This window comes from Gavia stellata, chromosome 3 (assembly GCF_030936135.1).
Source record: "Gavia stellata isolate bGavSte3 chromosome 3, bGavSte3.hap2, whole genome shotgun sequence".
Lineage (NCBI taxonomy): Eukaryota > Metazoa > Chordata > Aves > Gaviiformes > Gaviidae > Gavia > Gavia stellata.
The window spans coordinates 22,548,033-22,572,899 of record NC_082596.1 but is presented as its reverse complement, the minus strand read 5'-3'; the positions used below and the strand labels follow the sequence as shown (position 1 = coordinate 22,572,899).

The 24,867-nt window shown below is 34.7% G+C and overlaps 1 protein-coding gene across 40 annotated transcripts in view; it reads left to right on the top strand.

Annotated features, from left to right (window-relative positions):
• Positions 1-24,867, top strand: part of RIMS2 (regulating synaptic membrane exocytosis 2) — a 488,690-nt gene that overhangs the window by 277,560 nt on the left and 186,263 nt on the right. For 31 of the 40 annotated variants that reach the window (XM_059815848.1, XM_059815828.1, XM_059815837.1 and 28 more), the window contains 3 exons: positions 8,586-8,716; positions 11,529-11,700; positions 12,288-12,441. In XM_059815848.1, coding sequence (XP_059671831.1) covers positions 8,586-8,716; positions 11,529-11,700; positions 12,288-12,441 — 457 coding nt within the window. Of the gene's footprint in view, positions 1-285; positions 334-8,585; positions 8,717-11,528; positions 11,701-12,287; positions 12,442-20,357; positions 20,385-24,867 lie in introns of all 40 variants that reach the window. The other 9 variants (XM_059815842.1, XM_059815829.1, XM_059815831.1 and 6 more) reach the window with 2 other exon arrangements.

Below are 24,867 nucleotides of genomic sequence, written 5' to 3'. Positions count from 1 at the left end.
CAAAGTGAAATCCTTGCTCCTGGGGAATCAGTGGCAAAATTCCTGCTGACTTCCCTAAGGCCAGAATTTCGATCACAGGGTTTTGATATGGTTTGGTAATAGATTTGCAGATTTAATTTATACATTGCATTAAAATACTTTGTGTTCGATAAATATGTCATTGGTGTAAAGCTGTGTTTAAAGTAATAGTTGTGTGTCTTTGTTTTTACTTTTGGTCTTTTAGTTTCCAGCGTGTTGTCCTTTTTGGTTTTGTTTTATTGCTTTTTCTTTAATTTTGCTTACCAGAGCCAAAGCCTTAGTAGAAGAACAACGCCTTTTGTTCCTAGGGTTCAGGTAAAGACTTCGTCTGCCTGACAGAAACTAAAGTTGTGGTTTTTTTCTTTTGTTTGTTATGGAAAATGCATAGCAGGAAAACGTTACATTATAGTTCGTTTTCCCATATTTTTAGTGTGTTGCTTTGAACCATATTAACAAGTTTCATGTCATCTTGTGAGCAGCTCGTAAAATTCTGCATGGGGGTTACAATATTAAAATTTAAAGAGACAACTAGTTTTTGTTTGCTGTTTACCCAATATTAAACTCATACAGGTTTCAATAGTGATGGCTATGCATCCCACATACAAAATGTGTGTACTGTTTAAGCAATAAACAATTTTGTGCTTGAGGTCATTATATGAAGATGAATGTCTCTTTAAATCATTCATTATCATTACTTAACACATCCTTTTTTGCATTTTCCAAGTAATAGTAGCGCCTTGAGTGGAAGACAGGCAAAAAATTTGTACCTTTTTTAAAGAAACAAATTTCTTGTGTATGAAACTTGGTTCTTGCATTTTAAAAGTACATCAAAATAACCAAAACTCCATTTAAATAAAAAAATATTTCTCCCATTTTGTTACTGAATTTATTTAGCTTTGGTATTCTATTTAGGTACAAGTTGTTTGCCTTTTTTCATTAGGAGACTCCTAAGGTATTGTAGATAAACGCAAAAGTAGGTTTTACTAATATGTTACTATGCTTATCTTGCTTTAATGCATGTTTTAAAGTTTTTTGTAAATAGAATATTAGCTGCTTTTCTTACCAAATATATTTATGGAGATGTTAATCTTTTGTCTGGGAGCTGTATAAACATTTCTTTTGTTTGATCAATTGCTCAAGGAAAGAAAGATGTAAAGGATGATCTAAATGATCAGAATGTGATGACTAAATTTCCTATTGAAATGGAAAAAACCCCATATATATATTTATAAAGGAATTCTAAATAAGACTGTAGAAAATGGTTTGGTTATGACTCATATTTGGTAAAGTACAATTTTTTTCACAATATATTATTTCCCAAAAGTAGTCCTTACACTGCTTAAATGTAAATTCAAAATAAAAAATCTGAGAAAAAAAATTGAGATTAAAAAAGTAATGTCTTGATAGTATTGTTTTAGGTTTACTTATTATTATGTGCTACTGACATAAACTGGCTTTGTATTAAAAATTTAAAACATCCTTTAACACGATTCAGAACATTGGCTTCTGCTCATGGTAATGAAATCAGAGGTGTACAAATTTAATCACAAGTTAAGTAGTTCATAAAGATAAATATTGTATGTGACATAAGTAGTCTTCTAATATTTATTTTCTTTTTAGATATGTGCAAAATAAATTAAGAAATGATGTGACAATTGGTTGTTCAATTTAAAAAGGAAACATCTGCCTGAAACCTGCATGTTTCATGAAATACTGTGATGAAGAAGAAACATGTAGTAGCAGTTCCTTACTTTAACCACATTTTATAAAATAAAGAAATAGACTTAAAAATTGTCAGTTCTGCTTAGACTAATATCCTCTAACAAAAACAAATATTGCTTGATCAAATTATTATTGTAGTCATTTAAGAAAATAAAACAAGTGTAATGCTTGATAGAGAGTATCCAACCTCTGGATGGATTATTTTTGATATTGTAGATAAAAATTGTCTTTAGCCCCAATTTTGTTTCTTCACAATGTCTGTGGAGTCATTGTGGACCTCTCTAACAGTTTTTTGCAGAGCTCAGTAACACTTACAGCTAAACATAATGTTTGTGACAAGAGTTCCTGAAAAACTGAAGCTTATGACCTTGGCAACATCTTTACAACTAGACTGAAACAAAAAGTCAAAAGTCCCCCATCTGCCCACTTTTTGTAGGGATGGTAGATAATTTAAAATGGATTAATTTACTATATGTTTACAATGCAGGCTGCAGAGAAGAACAGAAATTCTCCAGTGATCTTTAAACAAGGGTATTAGAAGCAGTCCAGCAGAGTGCAGAACTCTGGTTACTTTTTGGCATGAGAAATTAGCTAAGTCAGAGCTCTGAGCTGTTGTTTATGGTTGTCAGGAAGTATACATTACATTGTGGGCTGTGGTATAGCTGCGGCTGTAGAATCCCCTACAAGAATGAGGATCTCCAAACATTCTGTTTATACCTGTTTGTTTCATTGCTCTCAACAGGAAATGCACATCTTTATTCTTGCTTGCATCTTCTTCACTTGGTAGTCTGAAACTGATCCTAGTGATAAATGTCCCAGATTCTGGCACAAGTTCCTCTTCCACAATTCTCTCCATGTCGTTCTGTTCATTTTTTAGCTCTTGTATCACTGGATAATTTAAAACCCATCATTATTATTTTATTGGGAAGAAAAACACTAAATTTACTTTCTTCCCTACCATGGATCCTTCTCCTGAACTTTTACTAATTCTACAGTACTTGGAAAAGTGTGTATTTATTTCTTGAACTTTTAGGTTCAGTTTAGCATACCAGCAATTTTCTAACTTACAGAGTGATGCTTTGCAATATCTTTGTAGGGAGCGATCTGTTCTTAAATTTGCGTTTTCCATGCAGTATCTCTTGTTTACTTGGTGGAGCCTCCTTTTGAGCCACAGTTGCCATGAAACCCCTGGTTTTTTTCTACCTTCAGAAATTTCAGACATCCTTTTTGCTTTAAGACAGAACTTCAGTATATTTGATCATGTATGAAAATATATGCATCCATCTATTTGGCATTATTGAAATCAAGATGAAGCCACTTTTTAAAAGAAATCTAGATTAGGGAAGCCTAAATACCTCCATAATTTTCTGGCCTTCATATCCTAAAAGCTCTTCAATTTGACAGCCTTTTCTTGTATTTTTTCTAGCATATCACACAGCAACTGAAGCAGACAGCAATAACAATTTTGTTTAGCAACCCTCAGTAGTCAGGATTTGTTAGAGGTATGTTTAACAACTTCCAAAGCTCACCTCAGCTACTCCAAAGACTTTACCACCTCAGGGCAGTTTCTGCATCTGCATAAGCTTAAGTCCAAATAAAATGATTGCTGCAAGCATTTTTTAAAATAAACTGAATTTTTTTTCTTTTTGAAACAATAGATCCTGCTGGTGTATCTCTTGTTTTAGAATAATGCAAGAAAGAAAAGTAGTATCTCAGTTTCAAAATATTACACTAATAAATGGTTATGTATGTTGCATGAAAAATTATAATGAACAACAAAAGAACAAAAATGCCTGGCCAGCTGTCTCTCAAACCCAGTGATGTTTGAGTAGGCTGTGGTGGTAGAAATCAAGCTACAGGGCAGGCGGTCTCTCCCAGTGGCACAAATTTTATCTCTTTTTCCGTGAGAGTCATGAAGCAACCCTTATATAACAGAAAAGTGTAGCATAGAATTAAAAACTTCAAATATTCTCTGGTTTTAAATCTAAAGCTATCACAAGATACGGTGTGCCTGTATGTGCTGTACACAAAACCACATTAGAAATGCGTAGTTAAGCAGTCAAGCATTCATGAGGTAGGAATATAGGAAGTGGCAATAATAATATTATCTAGATTTTCTTAACTGATTTCTCTTATGCATATGTATTAGAGTATGGGTCCTAATTACATGACTACTTCTTTTTTAGAACTCTTACCTCAATCAGTGCTCTGAATAAAATTTCTAGTTAAGATGAAATTTAAAAGAAAAAGGATGAAATCTAGTAAACTGACTTTATGTCCTTAATTTTTATCACTAAACTTATGCTAGCTTCAAATAAGTCTGATGTGCCTTGGGGAGGAGCTTAGATTTGCACAGTTGAAGGAAAGAACTAAGTACCTCTATATCTGCAGTGAGTGATCCAGCCCAAATAAAGGACGTCTATCCCCATTAACTCTATTTGAAACTTAGGCTACTCCAGAGGGTGAGTTGATTCTCCAGAGGGAGGTGTCGTCTTCTGAGGCTGCAGAAGACCAAACAGGAATGCTAGATACCTGCATCCTCACTTCTCTGAATGCAACACCAGCAGTCATCTTTTATGTACTCTTCTATGTGTAGAACGCTCATTCCAGAAACAGGACATCTGTGGTTTAAGCCCTGTTTAAACTGAAGAGATTGAACCTGTCTCTCAGAAAAGTGCCTTTATCATCAAGCTATTGCACATCGCTTTCTCCTTTGGAGTATGAAGTCTTATCTGAAGCTGAGATACTGTGTGGCTGGGAATATAAGGGTGCGGTGACAGTAAAGAAAGCTTAATTTTAATGTAGCAGATTCCAGACCTGCTACCCAGAATGTGTATTGACCTTGTATTAGACAACTATTGGTTAAAAAACAGAAAGAATCCTATGAAGCTGGGACAAGACCCTCATCTCTGTTCTCCCCTGATGACTACCTGACTGCAGAAGAGTTCTTGTTTCTTGTGCTCCCCATGGCAGTTATTCTTACCTGGAAGCCTGTTTCAAGGAGTGCAGCAGATGCACCACTCTATGGATAACAGATCATTTCACAGTTTCAGGGTGCATTGAATTTAGCTACCTATTCGTCTGAATGTAGGTTACAATGGAAGTTTAGTAAAGAATCAGGTACATGTGCCTAGGGAAGGAGGCTAGGAAGGGAAGTATATGAGCCTCTGTGTGGCAAATAAGTTTCCAGGAGTTCAACACTAAGTGGAAAGATCTTTAGAAAGCATTCAGGTTGGATCACTTTCTAAGTGAATTTTAGGTGCTACATCCTAAATTACCTAGGTAGACAAAGTCCTATTCAAGAAGTTTTTTTACAGGTAATAGCCTCCACATTAACACCAGCCAGCATGGTTTTCCTGTGGTGTATTTCATGTGTTGTAATTTTAGCTTTCCCTTTCCTTCATTTAGATCAGGATTGCATTGTTGCAGTTTCTTAGATGTTCTAACCTTTTAAAAGTGCCATTCCTGCATGTGTAAAAAACTGCTGAATGGAGGGTTTGTAGATTCTGCTCTGTTAGTCAGCTGCTTAAGTCTTTCAGTGCTGAGCATCACACCTGTACATTCTTGTGGGACTTTCACCCTATGGACTGAATAATTCAATGTTCTTCGCTTTTTGGTGTTAGGAATCTTCTCTGCATACAACTCAACAAAGCTATAAAAGAAAAAAAACTTCTTATCAACTTTTCTGTTATATATGTTTATTTCATCCCATGTTTATTTCTCAACATAAAATATATATAGTATTCTATGAGGTGTGGTGGGATTGTCCTGCATTTATTGATTAAGAATTGAGAAACTATGAACAGAGTCTGAGACAACCAGGTTCTGTACAGGCATAATACACACCTCAGACTTCAATTCCAATACCTTACTTACCACTACAAATCAGGCTCCAGGCTCTCATTCCAGGCTCCCAGACAATAAAGAATGTGCAATTTCTAAATACCTTTTGAAGTGTTTTAAGGGATCCACCCCTCAATACGCAAGAGTGCTGGGAAAGAGGAAGGGATGGAACCCAGTCCTCTTGGACTGCACCTGGCTGTCTTAAATGGCTGTCCTTTCTCCCCTTGTGAATAGAAAAGAAAAGGTTCTTGTAGGAAAATACCTTACCATCTGAATATTGTCATAATACTTATGCACAGGATAGTCAGAATTAGATCATTTCTATTCCCAAACTCATTTTCTGTGTTCAGTATGCTAGTCTAACTCCTTGTTTCTCATTTTCCTTTCCAATTTCCTGCCTTGACTTCTTGTCACATTTTGTTTCATCCCAATCTCTCTGTGCAACATATTTTGTGCCAGTTACAGAATGTAACTTTTGTCACCTCATTCTATTTCTCTCATTCAGTCTGGTTTTGCCCCTCTGGTCTTCTGTGGTCCCTGACATTAGTGGCTCCATTCTTCCTGTGTTTCACCAAGAAGCATCCTGTATCCTTTACTTTCCCAGTAATTCTAAAGCAGTTTCTGATTTGTCCCTTCTTCCTTCTTCTAACCCCATGAGAATTCAATCCCATCCTCCCCTCCATGGGGTTCTTTGTCCATTCTCTCATTCCCAGTTTCTTTCTTTCTTCTCTTTGCATCCAAGTCAAATGGCTTCTTGGGTTGCAAGTGCATGTGCTGTATATTGGAGTGCTAGCAGTGTGAACACAGGAGAGAGAGAGCCTTCTGGTCACAAGTCTGCCTCCTGACCTTTCCTGTAACAAGCCAAATTACAGAGAATTACAGGAAAAATATGCCCATTATGTACAAGTTTTTCCAATTTTTTTCAGAGCATCAAGAGAAAAGTAGAAGGTATAAGACAATGCAAATGTTGAGTTCTTGTTCCAAAACACAGATGTTAGAGCATCTCAAAGAAATAGTGTCAAATGATTTAACTTTCTGCTTAGAGTCATTCTCCAAATATTTTGACTGATGTTTTCCTGCAAAATTTCAGTCTGAAGCAAATACAGAGAAGAAATATCTAGCCTGAATATGAATGGATAAATCTGGTTATATTTTTGGCACCTTCATTCAGTCACAGTTTGTGATAATGTCTGGATCACAAATATATTGCATTCTGCTTAAGCAAGGATAATTTTTCCCAAAAAAGCAGATGAAGAAGATGATTGTGTTCAGTGCTAATCCCCTTGGGGTGTGGGACTAGCCAAGTCTGTTCTTTGCCCAAGGACTCCCAAGGAAGCCTGCGAGTGGATATATTTAGTGTCAGAGAATATTTAAGTTGACTTGCACTTCAGGGGTCATTAAAGCTTTGCTGTGGATTTATACAGTTGGTGCAAAGCTTTCTACTTGTGATCTGTAGCTGGATGAAGATACTTAGTAGTTCAGATAATTCTTAGTTTAGAAAAAATACTGACAAAGCACCTTGCTTTGCAGGAATGTAGGAACAGCATCTAGAACTCCCTTAAATCTGATGTATTAAGGATAATTTCTCTCACACAGTTTTTTGCTTTAGTAGAGCCCTTTAACTGTTGGTACCAGAAACCTATAAAGTCAGTAGTAGGGCCAATAACATGATAATAGAGGACAGGTATACTCCCCTTTTTAATATCCTTTCCAACACTGCTGGTTGGTGGCTACAGGAGTTGCAAGATCTAAGTAATGGAGAAGTAAGAAGTACACTGCCACCATTGATTGAGTTGCTGTGTCTTAGTGTAATCTCACTGAAGTATTAGGAATGGCAGAAAGGTAAAACAGCCTCTTGATGAGTCAGAAGTCTTGAGAATTTCATCAAGACCTTTCTTTAAGTGACTGCAATGCTGAAGATGAGGAGCTATGACAGCAGACGGAGACCCTGTCTCTGAAATTATGTGAGATGGGCTCCACAGAAAGTGCACCTTCCCCTGGTTATGTTTACCTTAGCTAGGGTATATTCATGCTTAAAGGTGCAGTGCTTGCTTAGGTGTGGAGTTGGGCATTACCTTCTTTGATTAGCTTAAGTTCAGGCAGGGACAGTATTTCCTTTAAATGTCCTAGTTTGTCCTTTGTCTCAGGCAAACTCCCCATGAAGACAGCCTCCTCTGTCAGCTGTAGTTAATGATACTGCAGTGGTACCACCATGTAATGACTCCCTGGCTATTTGGAAAACTTTGTTTTGCCCTAACTGCACCATTTCCCCCATCCACAGTGACTGCTCTAAAGTAGGTATATCCTCTCCTCGAATAATGTGTTTGCAGCTATAGTATTCAAACTGAAATAGCTAAATAGCAACTTCTAATGACTGTAGTAAAAAAGGATAGCAGACCAAGACTAAGACTGATTAATAATAATTTCTACAGATGAGTAATAGTAGTTTTTGCCTTGTTGTTGCTGAGTTGGACTGTGAAGAGGGTTAGACTACTGAGCCTCACTCTCTTACAATTTCTAGAAGGCTTATATGATTTCAGCATGCGTCTCTGCATCTTGAAAAACATTTAGAGATTTGAAATATTTATGATCTTATCCCATAGTCTTTCCAGCACAACAGGACATGAAAAATTCATTCATTCATTGTGCATAAACTCCTTAGAAATGTATATATATGAATACCATACATCAGTAATGCAAGTAATACAGTATCACTGCCAAGAGAGAATAATCCTAAACAGGGCACCATGTGAAAAACAATTAGTATGAAATAATGTACTTATTGTACAGGGTTTTTAAAAAAGAGTAACTCATGGTACATGCTGAAGATATTTATAGTATTATTTTATTTTTATGCTTTGTTATAAATACAAAGTAGAACATGGTATTTTCTGTTTAAGTAACCAATATAAAGAGAAGCGTATGAGCAAAATTAATTTTAAGGATTAATATGCTACTTTGTTGTAGAAATTAGTTCACTAATTAATATTTTCTCATTACAGATAAAACTGTGGTATGACAAGGTTGGTCATCAGTTAATAGTGACAATATTGGGAGCAAAGGATCTTCCTTCAAGGGAAGATGGGAGGCCAAGGAATCCTTATGTTAAAATTTACTTTCTTCCAGACAGAAGGTAGGGTGAACACAAAGACAAGGAACATTTGAGTAAGAATTAGTCTGATACTCAGATGGCACGCACAGCTGAGTTTACTGGACATACATATATAGAAAAATCGTATAGTTTGGAGTTTCTTTATTGAATATGCAATGTGTCTTTGAACACTAAACACAAACTCACTTTCACTGGATATTTTATTAAATACCAAATAGAAAAGGAAAGGTAAACATACGTCATTGCATGGGGATCTCTGTTATTTGCAAAGAATGTTGTTAGTATTTTATAATGCCCATATTTCCTATTTCTGTCTAGCGCAAAGCGAATGCTACAAAGTTAGGTTTGCAGATTTCTGGACGGATCAGTCCAGCAGTTTGGTTTGCCCCACCTTTAAGCAGCAAAGCAGGAACAGATTTGGCATCTGAAACCCATAGATTTCATATCACAGTATAAGTGAATTACGGCTGAAGGGGACTCAGTTGAGATTTCCCAGATGCACCTTGAAAACTTCCTCTAAAGCACAGGACTGATATTATTATCAGGACTGGTATTATATAAGCATTTAGGGAAAACTCTGGTAGGGACCCTTATTCCTGAATAGCTCCTTCATTTTTTAGTCTATGATTTTCTGCCATTTCCACTTAGGTGCTGGGAAGAACAGCAAAGGGGATAATGTGTTCTCTAGTTGATTTTTTTTATTGTTATTTCCTCAGATTGTGTCAGTAGGGGAACATGTTGAGCTTTATTTTGTAGTGTATCAACCAAATAATTCAAAGATTTAACCTGACTCAGTATATAAAAAATTGACCAGTGGAATGCTGAATCTGTAGAATAGGATGTAACTTCACAGTTTATATTTTTACATCCTTTGCTTTTCCTAATAGCTGAACTGGGAAGATGCTAGCTGTCTCCAGTACTGATTGACTTCAGCAGGAATTAAAGCTATTCAGTATTTTGAAAGACATTGCTTTTCCACTTTCATTGTACACCATACGTTGACAAGAAAATTTTCTGTGACTGCATAATTTGCTGTATCATTGATGACAAAAAGTTTTTGGAAGGATTGTCTTGGGCTAATGAATATTTGAACTGTTGGACTAGATTCTTAGTTTATTCAAATTGCTGTAGTGTATTTGGAGATGCTGAAGCTGTGCTAAACTGAGAATCAGATCTGCCTAAATTATTTTATCTGCTTTTTCCAGATTAATAAAGCTACCAAAAATGTCTGTGTTCAGAATGCTTCACAATGTAATTTGTAATAACTAGAAATACATAGAAGGAAAATACTTAATTAAATACTTTCAAGTATACAGATACAAGAAGTTTCTTAACATTAAATTTTATTATGCTATACTGGTGTTTCCCATTTATGTGAAGTATTCAAACTTTTTCTTTATTTATTATGTGTATGTTCTACCACTTATCTAAGAATCAGCAATTTGTCTTATTGAATTGTGTTTTTTTTCTGATGTGCAAATTCATTTTCCTTTCCTTAGAGGTAAAAGCTGAGTAAGCAACAATGTATTTCTTGTGTAGTAGAAGGAAACGTGCTAGAGGTAAAATACACTTAAATAAGTCAAGCGTTTAATTAGATGAACATACTGAACTCTCTTTGATTGAACAAATGTCATTGGAAAAGCTTGTCCAATGTAACTTATTTCAGTTCTCAAGGGTAAATAAATCTTTAGTATAACAGAAATAATTACATAATTTTTTTTAACAATGTGTCTAAAAATACTATTTCTTAGTTAATATTTTGATCCAGCTTCTAAATAACAGTTCAGAAATACAAGAACTATATTACAGTTGCAAGTATTAGCGAATGGACAGTATCTGCATTGCCATACTAAAAAATCCACATAAATTAGTATCACAGCTGCATTCTGCAGCAATCAGCAGATTTAAAATTAAGCATTGTTATGAGAACTCTTGTCAGTATTCTCAGTAGGAGGAGTGTGGGTGTTTTCCAGTGAAACTTGTTTCCATCAGAAACTATTAATTCTTTCAAGCAGAAAAATTCTGCAAAACGCATTGCTTTCAACAACACCGTGGAGTCAGAGTAAGGAGTTCCATGGTAACCTTGCATGGAGATCTCATTGGGCTCCGAAACATAAGACCAACCTTGTGGTGGAGATCCACCTTCAACCTGGGTGGTTTCTTGGGGTGACCCAAAGGTTTTTGGGAGCTGTTTTGAGAGCAGTGTTCCTTACAGTGTTGCTGGAAGAAGATATGTAACTCATTCTCAGGGCTTCTGGTTTCCCAGCTGTGGAGCCCTTAGTCAGGAAAACCCTGCGGAGAAGGCCCCGCACTGCCCACAGTTCCTTGACCAGTCCTTCATGTGGGCCAGCTGCTCCCTCCAGCTCTGCAGTTTAACAGTCAGCCACTGTAGGACTGGAAGCTTGAGTGAACCAGCTGGCTTGTTTATCTGAAATGGAGATTTTTGCTATGACCAATGTTGTCTGCATACATGTTCTACTGTCAGACTATGCCTCATGGAAATCCCATTTACAGAAGTATATTTTGCTTTACAAAATGCTGTTTGCAAAACAAACATATTAAAACATTTCTGGTTTTCAGGGAACGTCTTAAAATTGGAATTGGCACATGAACTGGAAATCACCTTAACTTTAGTTTTTAATATGAAGTTATGAATTATCCTCAATATATGTGCTGAACTTTATTTTATCATAAAGGATTAATCCTGCCATAGATTATAGTGCCCATAGTACCACAAAATGTACTGCTGATTTAAGGTTTCCTACTTTCCATGATATACTTATTACAGTATAATGGTCTTTTGAACATTTTTAATATTAATTGTTTTTTGCAGTGATAAAAATAAAAGAAGAACAAAAACAGTAAAGAAAACATTGGAACCTAAATGGAATCAGACATTCATTTATTCTCCAGTTCATCGGAGAGAGTTTAGAGAACGAATGTTAGAAATTACTCTTTGGGACCAAGCACGAGTTCGAGAAGAAGAAAGTGAATTTTTAGGAGAGGTATACAATTATTGGTAGTTATTATAGAAATACAGTTGCTCACGTATTCACGTCTACAGTATTTTTGAAAAAAGTATTTTGAAAATTCTTTGAAAAAATTATTAAATATAGCAAAGCAAAACTGTTTTAAATTGTTGGTTTTGTCCTTATTTCACTTAGTAGTAAACAAATAGTGATCTTGCACTTGTCACATAGTGCTGATATGAGATTCTTTCTGTGTTTGTTCTGTTTTAGTAACAGCATGCACATGGTTTCTCAATTTCTTTTAGAATTGTTCGTTAAAATCCATATTATCCGTAGTTGTATTTTACCAAAACATTGGAATGTTGCTGACTAACTTGCTACAAGATATTTGAATACTGTAAAAGTTGTCATAAGGTAACAAAGGTTTTGTGAAAGATTTTTGGTATATTTAGTGTTGTAAAAGGCACAGGAACTCCTTTCATATTAAATGCAAGATTTTTATAAAACTTCAGACAAAGTCCTTAACAATAAGAAAAGAATAGAATAAAATTTATGAACATACCTATTTTTAAATATTCTGTTATGTAATGCTTTCCTGCTTTTAACTATTTTTTCTTTTTTAGATTCTTATTGAGTTAGAGACAGCATTACTAGATGATGAACCTCACTGGTACAAACTTCAAACGCATGATGTCTCTTCATTGCCACTTCCCCATCCCTCACCATATTTGCCACGCAGACAACTCCATGGGGAGAGTCCCACACGGAGGTTACAAAGTAGGTTGTTAGTTTTACACAGTGTGTATAGTTCATTTGAATTAATGTATAAAGGATATTGAATTCTCGTAGATGGGAAGCTGACAGAATTTGTGTGTTCATTTGTAGCTGTTATGAATTAGGTCATTTACAATTCCTGATGAGAGTCTGACATGCTGCAAATGGTAATATTGAACACTGTGCAATACACCAGGTTTTTCTTATGAGACTACCTAGTTCAGATCCTGACCTTGAGCTAATTATCTTGGTCTTTTGCAACATGCTGTTTTTATCTTGAAGTCCTACCTTCTATATTATGTTTATCATTTCATTGTTCAACCAAAAGTGAATGTGCAGGACCTTTTCTCTTTAGCTCATACTTCTTAAAAGTAAAGTGACCTGTATATAACATAATATGTGGCTAAATTAACACCATGGTCTGTTGCCTTGTTTTGATACTATTTTCCGTGGTGACATTCACAAATGGAATTTCTCTTCAAATTCTATTTTGTAGAGTTTGGTATGCTTGATCCACAGTAGTTCGATGTTATCAGTAGATGTATTGAAAATAGAGCATATACAATATGCTAATAAAAATAGATACATATGTATAAGACAGTAAAGGGTGAAAATCGGTTTCCTTAACATTTCATTGTTTCTCTAGTTCAGCTGCTCAGTACTGTCAGTGATTTAAAGTTATTCTTAACGTTATAAAATATCAGTTGACTTTGATATAAAAAACCCCCAAAACCCAAAAACTATTTCTACAAATTTTTGGGTTTTTTTGAGTCATTGTATGTGAGTGTGTATGTGCGTATGTTACACACAAACTCACAGAAACATATGGGTGTGTAGCCACGCAAACAAGCTTGGGTATTTCATATGTTCTGTATGGATTGTGTATTAAATAATCCCTTGTATATAAGTATTTCAAGTAGTTGATAGTTTTTCTGTCTGTGCAGTGGATGGTGAGAAGGATTAAAATGCTCCATATCATAATATTCTGAGATAGATACATTAACAGAGAGTTACAGTGCATAACCTTCAAGCTGTAAGATTATACTTATCCACAAAAGGAGGAAAGAAATGATAGTTAACAGGTAGGAGTTCTGTTTCAATTCAGTCCTCTTCAGTCTTCTCAAGTACCATGACTGTTTGTTAAGTAAAGTTTTTAAATTATTTTTCTTCTATCTTTTCTACCATCTTGTAACACATTTTAGGAATTTAAATTTTCCGTGTAAAATTACTTTTACAGACCAGTTGGACATTTCAGTATCTGTTTGTATCTGAAACTGGTGAAATGCTGGTTTTCAGGAAATATTCAGTCCTGCAAACAAACCCTGTTTGTTTATAGTAATTCCTGTCTGTGCAATAAAAAACTGCCATGAATAATGAATAAAACAGTAACTTCTTTATTTTGGAAAAGATTGTAGCAATACTTGACTAAAGATCTGTTCAATGTTACTGACTCAAAATTTGAAAGTCGGTAAGTTTTTTTTTAATGCTAATACTAATACTAATATTGTGCTCAACCAAACAATCTTATATGCCTGTCTGGAAATGCAGAGGGAAGAACTTATCAAAACTTCTGGTTTGGTGAAACACTAAGATTTGGTGTAGAAGTCCTGCTTTTCAGTGAAGATGATTTAGCTTGACTGCTCCCAGAGCAGTACTTTGACAACTTGAGGTTCTAAAAACTTCAGCCAAATAAGCAGTGTCGGATGATCACTGTGATTGCTGGAGAATTCTCATACAATAAATTATTCTATTTGCATTCGTACTGAGATCAGGATCCCGTAAAGAAGGATTTTTCTCTAGTGTCCTGGGAATATTTGCACTTCTTGAATTCTGTGCACCATAAATAATTTTCAGTTTAAACAGATAGTTTCACACGTACAGACCAAGTTCTCTCGGAATTAAAATCCCTCCTTTTTGGGGACTGGAAAGGCATCCTAATGGAAATTTAACATCTGGTCACAGTTCTGCAATAGTAGCAGAATCCATTTAGCAATTACAAAAACCAATTTTTTTTAATTGGTGTCACACCTTTGAAATGGAAATATAAGTATTTCTTGGTGTCCAGAGAGGTGGTGGAATATCCTATTGAAGATATCCAGAACTCAATTGGACAAGGCCATAAGTAAGGCAATGTAAGTTGGCCAAGCCTGAAACAGGTGTTGCACCAGATGGCCTCCAAAAAGCCCTTCCCAACCTGTATGTCATCACCAGGGGACTGGTGAAGAGCAGACAGCACATCTTACGACTGTTTGCCTTCACTAAGGAAAATATTTGTAATATATTAATAACATACAGAAGTCTGGTTCTTTTACTTTTTTTGGAGGTTTCGAAAGAACGTTAAGTTAAACGTATTATCTTAGTTTGTTGTGTCTGAATCTCTTTTTATATCCTTCAATAACAACTCTTGTATATGATGAAACAGAAGATGTTATCCAGTGGCACATTAGGACAATGTGAAAAAAAATCTCCCGAATGAAGACAAGGCATGTCTATCTTTTTCAAAGCACATCTTAGAACACTTACTGTGCTGTTACACCGTAGGCTGATTTGAATTTCTGGGGCTGCAAAATCTGAGCAGTTCAGTCCTCCCACCTTTTGTTCATTACTGTGATGTCTCTATGCATAGAATTATTGAGTACAACGGCATGTCCCCAAAAAATGTTAGTGTGAGAAGTAACAAGAGAGATATTTTGAATTACAAGGTGGTTTGTTGTTTGTATAAATAGACATCTACACATCTAAGCTTTCTTATCTTCATGATTGCCAAGCAGCTATAAATACATATATTTGAAGACAATACTTAAATGTTATTCTCTGAAGGTAGTTTAAAAGAACCACCTACACTTGCCACTTACTTCTGTTCTCTTTTCAATATCGCTGAATTGCAGCATTTTTGAAGAAGCACAGACTGTCAGCCCTGAGGACTGAACTCCTATATTTACAGATAGCCAGTAGCAAAGTACAAGCTTCCCACAGAGCCCTAGATGCCATTTTTTTGGGGAATCAGCTTTCAGAGACAGTGGCTTAGTTTCTCCGTATATTTATCTCTCAGTATCTTTGAGTGGGCATTACGTTGTACAGACTGATCTAAGCCAGCTGTCCACCTTCCTTTGCTCAGTCCTCTGATCCATACAATCCATTAACTTCCTAGTGATGAAGGATCATTACTATGCTTTTTCCTTAGTATTTTTTGAAAGACATCTACTTCGAAACTGGAACTAATATAGAACATAGGATTATGACTTACTAGGTATTTCAGCTAATTATATTTCAGATTTTCATAAACTGACTGGTTTTTATCCAATGAGTATATTTTAAGCTTTTTCTTATGTGAAATGTGAGGTAATGAGTAGGTCTATTTTACTTATCATGCTGATCTTTTGAAGTGACTTTTTAAAACGGCTTCATTTTCTCTAACATTTGACAAAATTAGCCATACATTAAGAATTCCAGACAGCATTAACTAGAATTACAGAAAAACTGAAGTTCTTTTTATATTACCTCTGAAAAGAGATTGTAAACAGAAAATTAAAGATTATTTAAAAAAATATTTGGGATTTCCTGTTGTTGCTTAGGCCACAGTATTATTGTTCCATCTCACATTAAGCAAGAGGCTTACTACAGATTTCACTGAAAATTGAATGTGGTTTGAATGTTGTGTTCATAGGAGTTAGGATCAATGGGATGGAAATTATTGTTAGTATTACTATTCATTGAGAACTGATACAGAAATCAAGCAGGGTTTATACCATGGGATTGCAAATCAAAAATTACTTCCTCTCCATGTAGCCCAGAATACAGAGATAACAGACATCAAATTGGATCTGAGACATTCTTATTCAGTCTTTAACAGTTATGTTCATGTAATGTGTACATTTGTGCAGTGTGAGCTGGTACTGTTTAGTTGATAAAGAGTACTGGATTATTGTGTATTTTGAAGAAAAACAATTTAGTTTTATATTGACTCTGAATTTGTTTTAGAAGCAGATTTTGTTTTACTTCAAGTATTTTAAGAATTTCCTGATTACTTAGGATTAAAAAGTAACTGACACTAGTTTTCTAAGTCAGATTTTGCAGCTTTAAAACCAAGCTGTTTGAATTATTGATCTGCAGTGAAATGCCAAAACAAGGGAAGAAATGTAAAAACAAAAGTAAAACCAGACATTTTCAGGTCTCTACTTACAGCATAGGTATGTACAACAGTGGAAGGAGAGCTTTTAATTGCCACGAGAATGCACAATATGGTTTGAAAAAGAAAAGTGAAGTTTTATATTTTGTGCATCCTCAGTAAGGGGCAAGTAGTAAATCTATGTGAGAGAAACTCTGCTGATAACAAGGTCTAAGAGATTTTAGAAGTGGCAGTGTTTGGAAATCAACATATAGAAGTTCAAAATGCTGGATCAAACTGTGTTATCAAGAATTGAACACCAGAAAAATCAGTCAGGTTCAAAATAATTATAAACTGTTAAGTAGCTTTCTTTTAAAGGGAATTTGAGTTTCATTACTTTTAGAATTAAAGTAATTGATGCCTCCATTCACTGAGTTGCATGATTCTTAAGACATATTAAAAAAATCTGGAGGGAGAGAAATTACAGTAATGAGTATTTAAACTGTGGAGACAAAAATGGAATATATTTATCTTCTACAAAGTATATGAATATAGTGTGCAAAAAAATATATATAACATTCCTTTTCTGAATTTTGTTTATTCATTCAGATGGGAATAAAAAATTCTATAATGCATAGGAAAAGTGTTTTGAATCACATGAAAAGTTTTTGTCATCTTCTTTTGTCAGCTTTGTACATTTTCCTGAGTCAGACTGTATTTTCTGGGGCAACACTGAGACTTTAACATGCTAAAAATTATTACATCTGACTAGAAAAAACAAACTGATAGACTGAATTAACAAATAAAGGACTCTATTACTTATTAATTTTTGAAAAACTTTTTTAGATAGACTTGTCGTTGCTGGGTGCTGAGGTGGTTTTTTTTGAAAGTTCTGTGGCTGTACAATCAAATCAAAGATTAATTGAATGTTATAACTGTTAATTCAGGCCCTCTCTTCCATTATTTAAATGTTAAAATTTTCAAGCGTATATTGTAGAACATTAAGAGATACACTTGGTAGTACCAAAATCACTGAAGTTTAATAATAATTAATTACAATGTATCTGAAACTTTACCCTGTGAAATCTGAGCGCCTGCATTTCAAACCTCAGCCTTCCAAAGAAACCTATTGACTTCCTTGGAACTCTGTGGAGTCCCATTTTTCTGCAGAATCAGGATCTTGCTGTCTCAGCAATTTCCTTGTAGTTTGTTGTGATTACGGTAAGTCAGTACGATAATTTTAAATCAATGTCACTGGATCTTACTTGAGGGAATTATAATAATGCTGTTCACTAGTAGGTAAACGAGTTGTACTTAATGGAAACATGCATCAGTGACTTTTTTTCAAATTATAATATGGAGCATTTTATGGTCAGTGGCACAGACATGAATGATGAATGTATTATAAGAATTTTACCCTAGAGAGCAGAAATAACACTTATTTTTCTCTTTCATGCTTCTTCCTTAATTTTTCTCTTTTTTTAATGGAGCACAGGCCTTGGGCATGTTATCTTTCTTTGCATGTATTGATGTTTTGTTCACAAAAGATGGATATATATACCAGTATTGTATTTATTTTACACCTATGATTTATCTATTATATTTATTGTACATCTATGGTTTATTAAATACTTTAATTAAAAGGTATTTAACATGATACAGGGATGTCTGAAAAGGCCTTAAACTAGCAAAATATTTTTCTTTTTCCTAATAAAAGAAACTTATTTAAGACATTAATTCTGTGCTGTTTGAAAATTTTAAAACAAATTTATTAAATTGTAATTAAACTACAAAAATTCTTAAAATCCTGTTTTGAAACAGTTTTAAGGGAATTTGGTTATTTATAACATTGTTCCTCTATTTATTTGATAGAATCGTGTTATTAAACTACTCTTCTGTCATGTAATGATGATAGAAAAACTAGTTCTTTGTTGAAATAACTCAGTGGATAGGGTAAAGTAACCTTGCTAGGCAGTCGATAAATAGCAAGTCAGGTGACCTTTAAAAAGATTCTAAAAGATACAGATCCATACAGTAGTTTCCTTTTCTGGCTAAAGGTAGTGTGTTTTTTTTTTTAATTGTTGAAGCATAATAAACTATCATATAACAGTGTGATGGTTCTGATGAAGTTTTCAGATGGGTTTAATACTATTCTGACTTTTTCCTTTCTGTGTTGTAACCATACAGAAAAAAAACATGGCTTGCTTAGTCCTCACTCCCATTATAATCGCAGTATTTTTATATTTTTGTGCTCGTCAAGAAGTTCTGCCCTTTTACAGATTTTTCCAGAAGTTAAATTCAGGAAGTCCATAATTTTTAATTATATAAACAATTTCTAGACTGCGTTAATTGATTTTTTTTAATTTTTTTTTTTTTATGGCACTTGAACCTGTGGTGACTTTCTGATGTTGCTGGAGTAAACTAGAAAACTTCCCTGTACTCCATTTTTCATAATTTTGTAGCCAAAGAAGAGTCAGATTTTCATGAAATTCATAACTGGAAGAGATTAGTACCAAGAAATACAAATATTAGAGAAGTTATGCAGTAAAGCTCACATCTAAAAATTTGTAAATGATGCTGGGAAAAAAAACCCTGTTATTTACTTTGAAGTTATATAGCCTAATGGAACTCTGGAGCTGGGCCATAAAAATCAGTTACATTTATCAAGAAACCCGATTTGAAAATATAGAGAGTTAGAAATTGTAAGTAGTAGATGATTTAGTGATATGGTCTACGTATTAAAATAGTTAGCACCTGGATGTCAGAAAAAGTGTGACATGCCAGAGGGACCTAGTCATCCAATGAATTCTTAACAGCACTAGTTGGCAAGAAATTGAAATTTTCATTTTTCCGCTAACATTGTCACATCTTGTCATCTAAGGTGCGTCATTTACTCACGGACTGTCACTCTTTAATATTTAAGATAGTGTCTGTGAACTGTTCAACTATAAAGAATAAAAACATTCATAATGTCTTGCTAATGGCAAGATACTATTCATGTTATTCTGACTTCCTGGCTTCCTCTTATTACCTTATGGAAGTCACATTTACAAAATCTGCAAACACAAAGTAACATTTTATATTTCTATAATTGTCCAAATGTTTGCATACTATTATATTGTCAAGTTTAGAAAAACTGGTATGGTTGTATGGAAAGCTAAAATACATTAACCATTCAGACTTAAGGAATGCAAACAATAAAACGGATATTGCAAATATTTAATCATTGTGCTCACATCAGGACTCTTAAATTCGCTGGTAACAATGGTATGTAGGTAAGGTATTCATGTTTGTGCATATTTACCAAATCAAGACCTAGCTGGAGACAGAAGATTGACTGGAACATCACTTCTGAGCCTATTAAATTTAAAGTAGGATTCATAGCTACATCTCAGGAAAGTTCTGCTAATAACTTCCTGCTGAGGTGCCAACAGCAGTGTACAGTAACTTTAAGGGTAGCAGCTTGTATTGTGTGCCTAGCTGAATATACATTTTGCCCTTAAAAAGTGAAACACTTGCTTATAGTAAATGTGCAGTTGTATTTCAGAATCTGAAATTACTGTAATAGCTCTACTAGTCCTCTGTGACTACTGAATATAAATGTTGATCCAGAAGTGATTGGCATTTTTGTGGTTTAACTTCTCCTAGCTGCTTGAGTTTTATTGTTTTGAATGAATGTGGCCTACAATATCAAATTCTTCAGTCTCCAGAAGCAATTATAATGAAGTTTAAGGTTCTAACCATCCCTGTTACATGTATTAATTCATGTATTTTTCCCTGACACTACTTCATTTCAATATTTGTTTTCCAGATAAAGGCTTATATTCATATAATTCAGGTAAATTTTCAGCATGCCAGAAATGCTTATTGCTTCCATATACATGCAAAATTTAATTCAGTATTTTATTGGTATGCTTTTGCTATCTATTGCGCAGATGCTAAATTGCTTAAATGTTCCTTGGCTTTTCTTGTCCGCTTTTCAGTCATAGGTCTTTTGTTTGATTTCTTTCTCTGTTCTTAACATCTCAGTATTGATACTGGAGCAGTATTGTAACACTATACTTGCTTTGCTTGCCTTTATTTTAGGTAGAGCTTTGGTAGGTAAACTGTAGTGAGCTTTATTAACTACACTAGGAAAATGCTATTTTGCTTAAGCTATATTAAAAAGAACACTGTTTTATTACAGCTGTTTGAGAACTAGTGTAAGTATTTTTAGAATATAGACATGCGGTAAGTGAAGTACTGGCAAAATCAGTATTCATACTGATATATACTTTTACAGTTTCATATTGATTTAAATCCCCAGTTACAAATTCAGTTGCCATATCTGAGAAGTTTGCCTTAATTAAATATAAATAAATTCATAATGGACAGTTTTTACAAGCTTAAATTTTGTAATGCATTTCATGTGGGACTTTTGGCAGTTCCTGCAGTTTTAATTATGGGAATCTCATTGAGAATTAGTTAGTCTAATTACCTTTTAGTTATGTTTAAAAAATAAAACACACATTCTTAAGAAAATAGATCCAATACCATGGTGGAGAGAAAAAAAAATCTCACAGGATGTTTCTTGAGAGTAGTACTAATAAAGCCCAGTTTCCATTTCATCTACCTTTAGTCTCCCATGTTTCTTCTATTCCTTTCTCTCCTGAAATAATCCCACATTCCTCTCACGTTTTACGATCTCTTCACATGGGAAGAGACCATGTTTGCTGTGGCGACTGTGGACTTGTGCGCATGAGGCTTAGCCACAAATTTTGGCTTGATAATGTTTCTTTTTCATTAAGGGGTTCTGATTTGTGTATCTCTCTTCTATCCAGCAACCATTTTCAAAGATCTGTAGGAACTTAATTAAATTTAGTATTTATACCCCTCTGTCAATGCAGATGAAACTGGTCGAAAATTTTAAAACAACGCTATTATGTGCAGGAGGATAAAGTGACAGATAGACGAGGAGACAGCAGGACTGCATGAGAAGTTAGCTCACACTATGAACCCTCAGGCATAGACTGGATGAATATAAGAGAGCAAATTCTTAAGACAGTTGTGAGACTGATTTTAGGGTTGCATATATGTCAGCTTTGATCACAGAACAGTTACAGGCAATGTTAATTTACTTTAAGTGGTTGTGAAGGCCTTCTGTGAGCTTCAGGGAAGGAGCTCATAAGCATGCTTCACTACCTTGTTCCCCCAAGGAATCCATAAAAACTTGTAGAAGCTTTCTGCATTGTAAAGGGTAGGATCCCCAGCTCGGGAGCTTAGTCTGCTTTCTTCTTCTTTTTTTTTTTTTCCACAGGGAAACCAGAGAATTCCTGAGCCATGAATCTGGCACCTCATTCTGTATTTAAGCTGACTCACCTTAATTTTATTTCTCATTCTATCGCCTGTCCTAGTCAGTTCTGATAACTATATTGGTTGGTCATATAGGCTTTAGTAGAGTTTTGAACCTCATATGTTGGTCTTCCCTTGAGGCCTATATCAGAAATACCAGTGGGCAATATATGAAGCACAGAAGGTATTATATCTTGCATTGTTTCCCCTGTATATTAATAGAGTGGAGCACAGCTCTGTGCCAACTTCAATTGTCATGTAGAAGTCAGAATATCTTTCGGAACTCTCCACAGATTTAGGTTGTCTTGCAAGAAGATATTTATGATTGCAGATTGTTTCGTTCATTTGGAAGAGTTCCAGTTATTCAGAATGTTGTTATGGAGAGAAACGTGATTCTGTCGAAGTAGAATAGAATAGAATAGAATAGAATAGTTCAGTTGCAAGGGACATACAATGATCATCTAGTCCAACTGCCTGACCAGTTCAGGTCTGACTAAAAGTTACAGCATGTTATTAAGTGCATTGTCCAAATGCCTCTTAAACACTGACAGGCTTGGGATAGCCAAAGAATATTCTCTAAAAATTTCTTCAATTATTTCCATATTATTTTTATTCAGAAGTTGTTAGAGCTTTCCATGGCCATCAACACTGCAGCTCGTGAAAAATTAACAAAAAAATAAGTATCTGATTCATAAAATGGAATAAAATGCCTCACTTCTTTCTTTCCATTATTGCTAGCCATAAAGATGAAAAATGGAAAGGTTTTTAAACTAACTACTGTATTTTAAATTCTTTTTCTGCCTAATAGAAATGTAAATAGGAAAAATAGTAAAATAGTAAAAATTTAAACAGAAAGTACTTTTTAAATGAAAAGTGAAAATAATGGGTCTAATGTTTTTGTGGTGATGGGGTTTTTCCCCAACCCTGCAATGAAAACTACAGCGCAAGTGCCATAAACTTCCAGTTCTAGTGTGTACATGCTCTTGCAGAGTTGTTGTGCTGGGTGCGATGGTAGCTTGTGGAGCAGTGGTAGGGAAGGAGTAGGTAGGTGCAGGAGGGAAGGAGGATGCAGAGGGTTATCCAGTTCTGATGGGGAGGTTTTCCACTGTCCCCAAGGTAAGCTATACCTGAAGAACAGTTTTATTGATTGTTTAAGACTATTAAACCACAACTTGCTAAAGTGAACAAGAATGTATCTTTTGATTTCACTGGGGTTGAGGTTATGCTGAATTAAGGCATTTTAATGTGCCTTACACTAGCTAATCATACAGCATGGGGTCTATTTTGCCTTCAGTCTCTAACTGTAATAATCATTAATCCTGGTGGAAGGCATTCAAAAGTCAACATCTACCATCTGTTACCACCCAGTTATCAGGCAAAATGGTAATAATATCCCTAAGAATGTTTCATTAATAGGCTATATTCCAGTGCAATGGCAGTGAAACTTAATTAATGCCGTTCCTCATGTTTAAAATCCATCAAAGAAAAAGTTAATTATATGCAAACCATTGGCACCAATGCATTTATTTGATGCACCTGGTGTTCCGGGTGTTACATGCTTAAACTTTTTACTGAATTTTGAATTTATGTTAGAATGGGTTTAATCTTCTTGCTCTTGAAAGAAGTACCATATTTTATAACATATTTGGCATACACGTTAAGATATTCGTTAAAATACTAAATAACAGTTTCATTACCAATGTTCCTTTAGAATAATTTGTGAAAGGCTTCATTGTCACATTTCCCTGATAAACTACGAATTGTTCTTTCTCTGTTTTATGGTCAGTCGTTCAAATTACTTAGATAATGAAGTGGTATTTTGAAAAGATGTGGCTAAGGAGGAACTGAAGCCTAAATCTTCAAATTTATATTGTCAATAGGTTAAAAAGAAAATTACCATCTAAAATTAATATATAGCAGATGAAATTACTGTTGCAAAAATAATAACAAATATTAAATTAAGCTGCCAGCAATTATACTGGTATTTTGAATACTCAATTCAATACAGGATTTTGACCTGTGCACTTTCTAGTCTGTTCCATTCTGAAATTAATGGAAGACATTTTAAATAAATATAATCTGATTCCTTTGCAGAAGTTACATATTCCAGGCAGTACTTCTTGACATTACATATTTAATTGACATGCTTTCCTTCCTCCGTTCTTCCTGAAAACATTGATTTCCAAAGATAAAACCAAGTAATTAATTCTGGTTTAAATTTCTTCTGACTTCTTAACCATTATTTAAATTTACATTTATAATTAAATGTGAATATTACTTAAACAAGTTCATTTTTCAGTTGTTTTAAGTCTGTTAGTAGTTAGAGTTTGCTTAAGGTAGCCTCTGCTTGAGGAGATAGAATAGATGACCAGATCTGAACGAGCTTCATATCTCGTCATAGAGAAAATGTTTTCATATTTAAGGGATGTCAGCTATTACAAGAGACTTTCCTCTTCGCAGTGGCAAAGACAATTGGAGAAAGCCCTGAAATCTGATTCTTCCCTTGACTCTACTCTTTCTCTACTTCCATCCTTAGGGCAGGTCTCAGTCCTGGCCCGTTCACTTTCCCCATGCATCAGCTCTTCCCTGCAGCTTGGATGGGAGTGAAGACAGAGGTCTGTATGTAAAAAGAGAAAAGGGTCTCTAGATCCTGGAAGGTGATTTGGAGTTGAGGTGTTCGGAGATTATGGAAAAGGTAGATGCAGTTTGAGGGGACAGAGAGAGAGAGAGAGACCCCCGTCTTTTATATCTGTGGTCCATTAAAGCTTCTTAGTCTCTCTTTTCTGCCAGATGTATCCTGTGACTACTACAACATATAATTTTAGCTATGCAACTGGGAAGTCTAGAGCCAACTGTGACAACAGCTGGCTATTTTCATCCTCAAAGATGCAAATCTTTTCTCCAGAATACAGAATGCAATATTCTAAAAATATGTTAAAGCAGATGTACTTAGTTGTAAATACAAACATAAATAAAAAGCAACTTCAGTT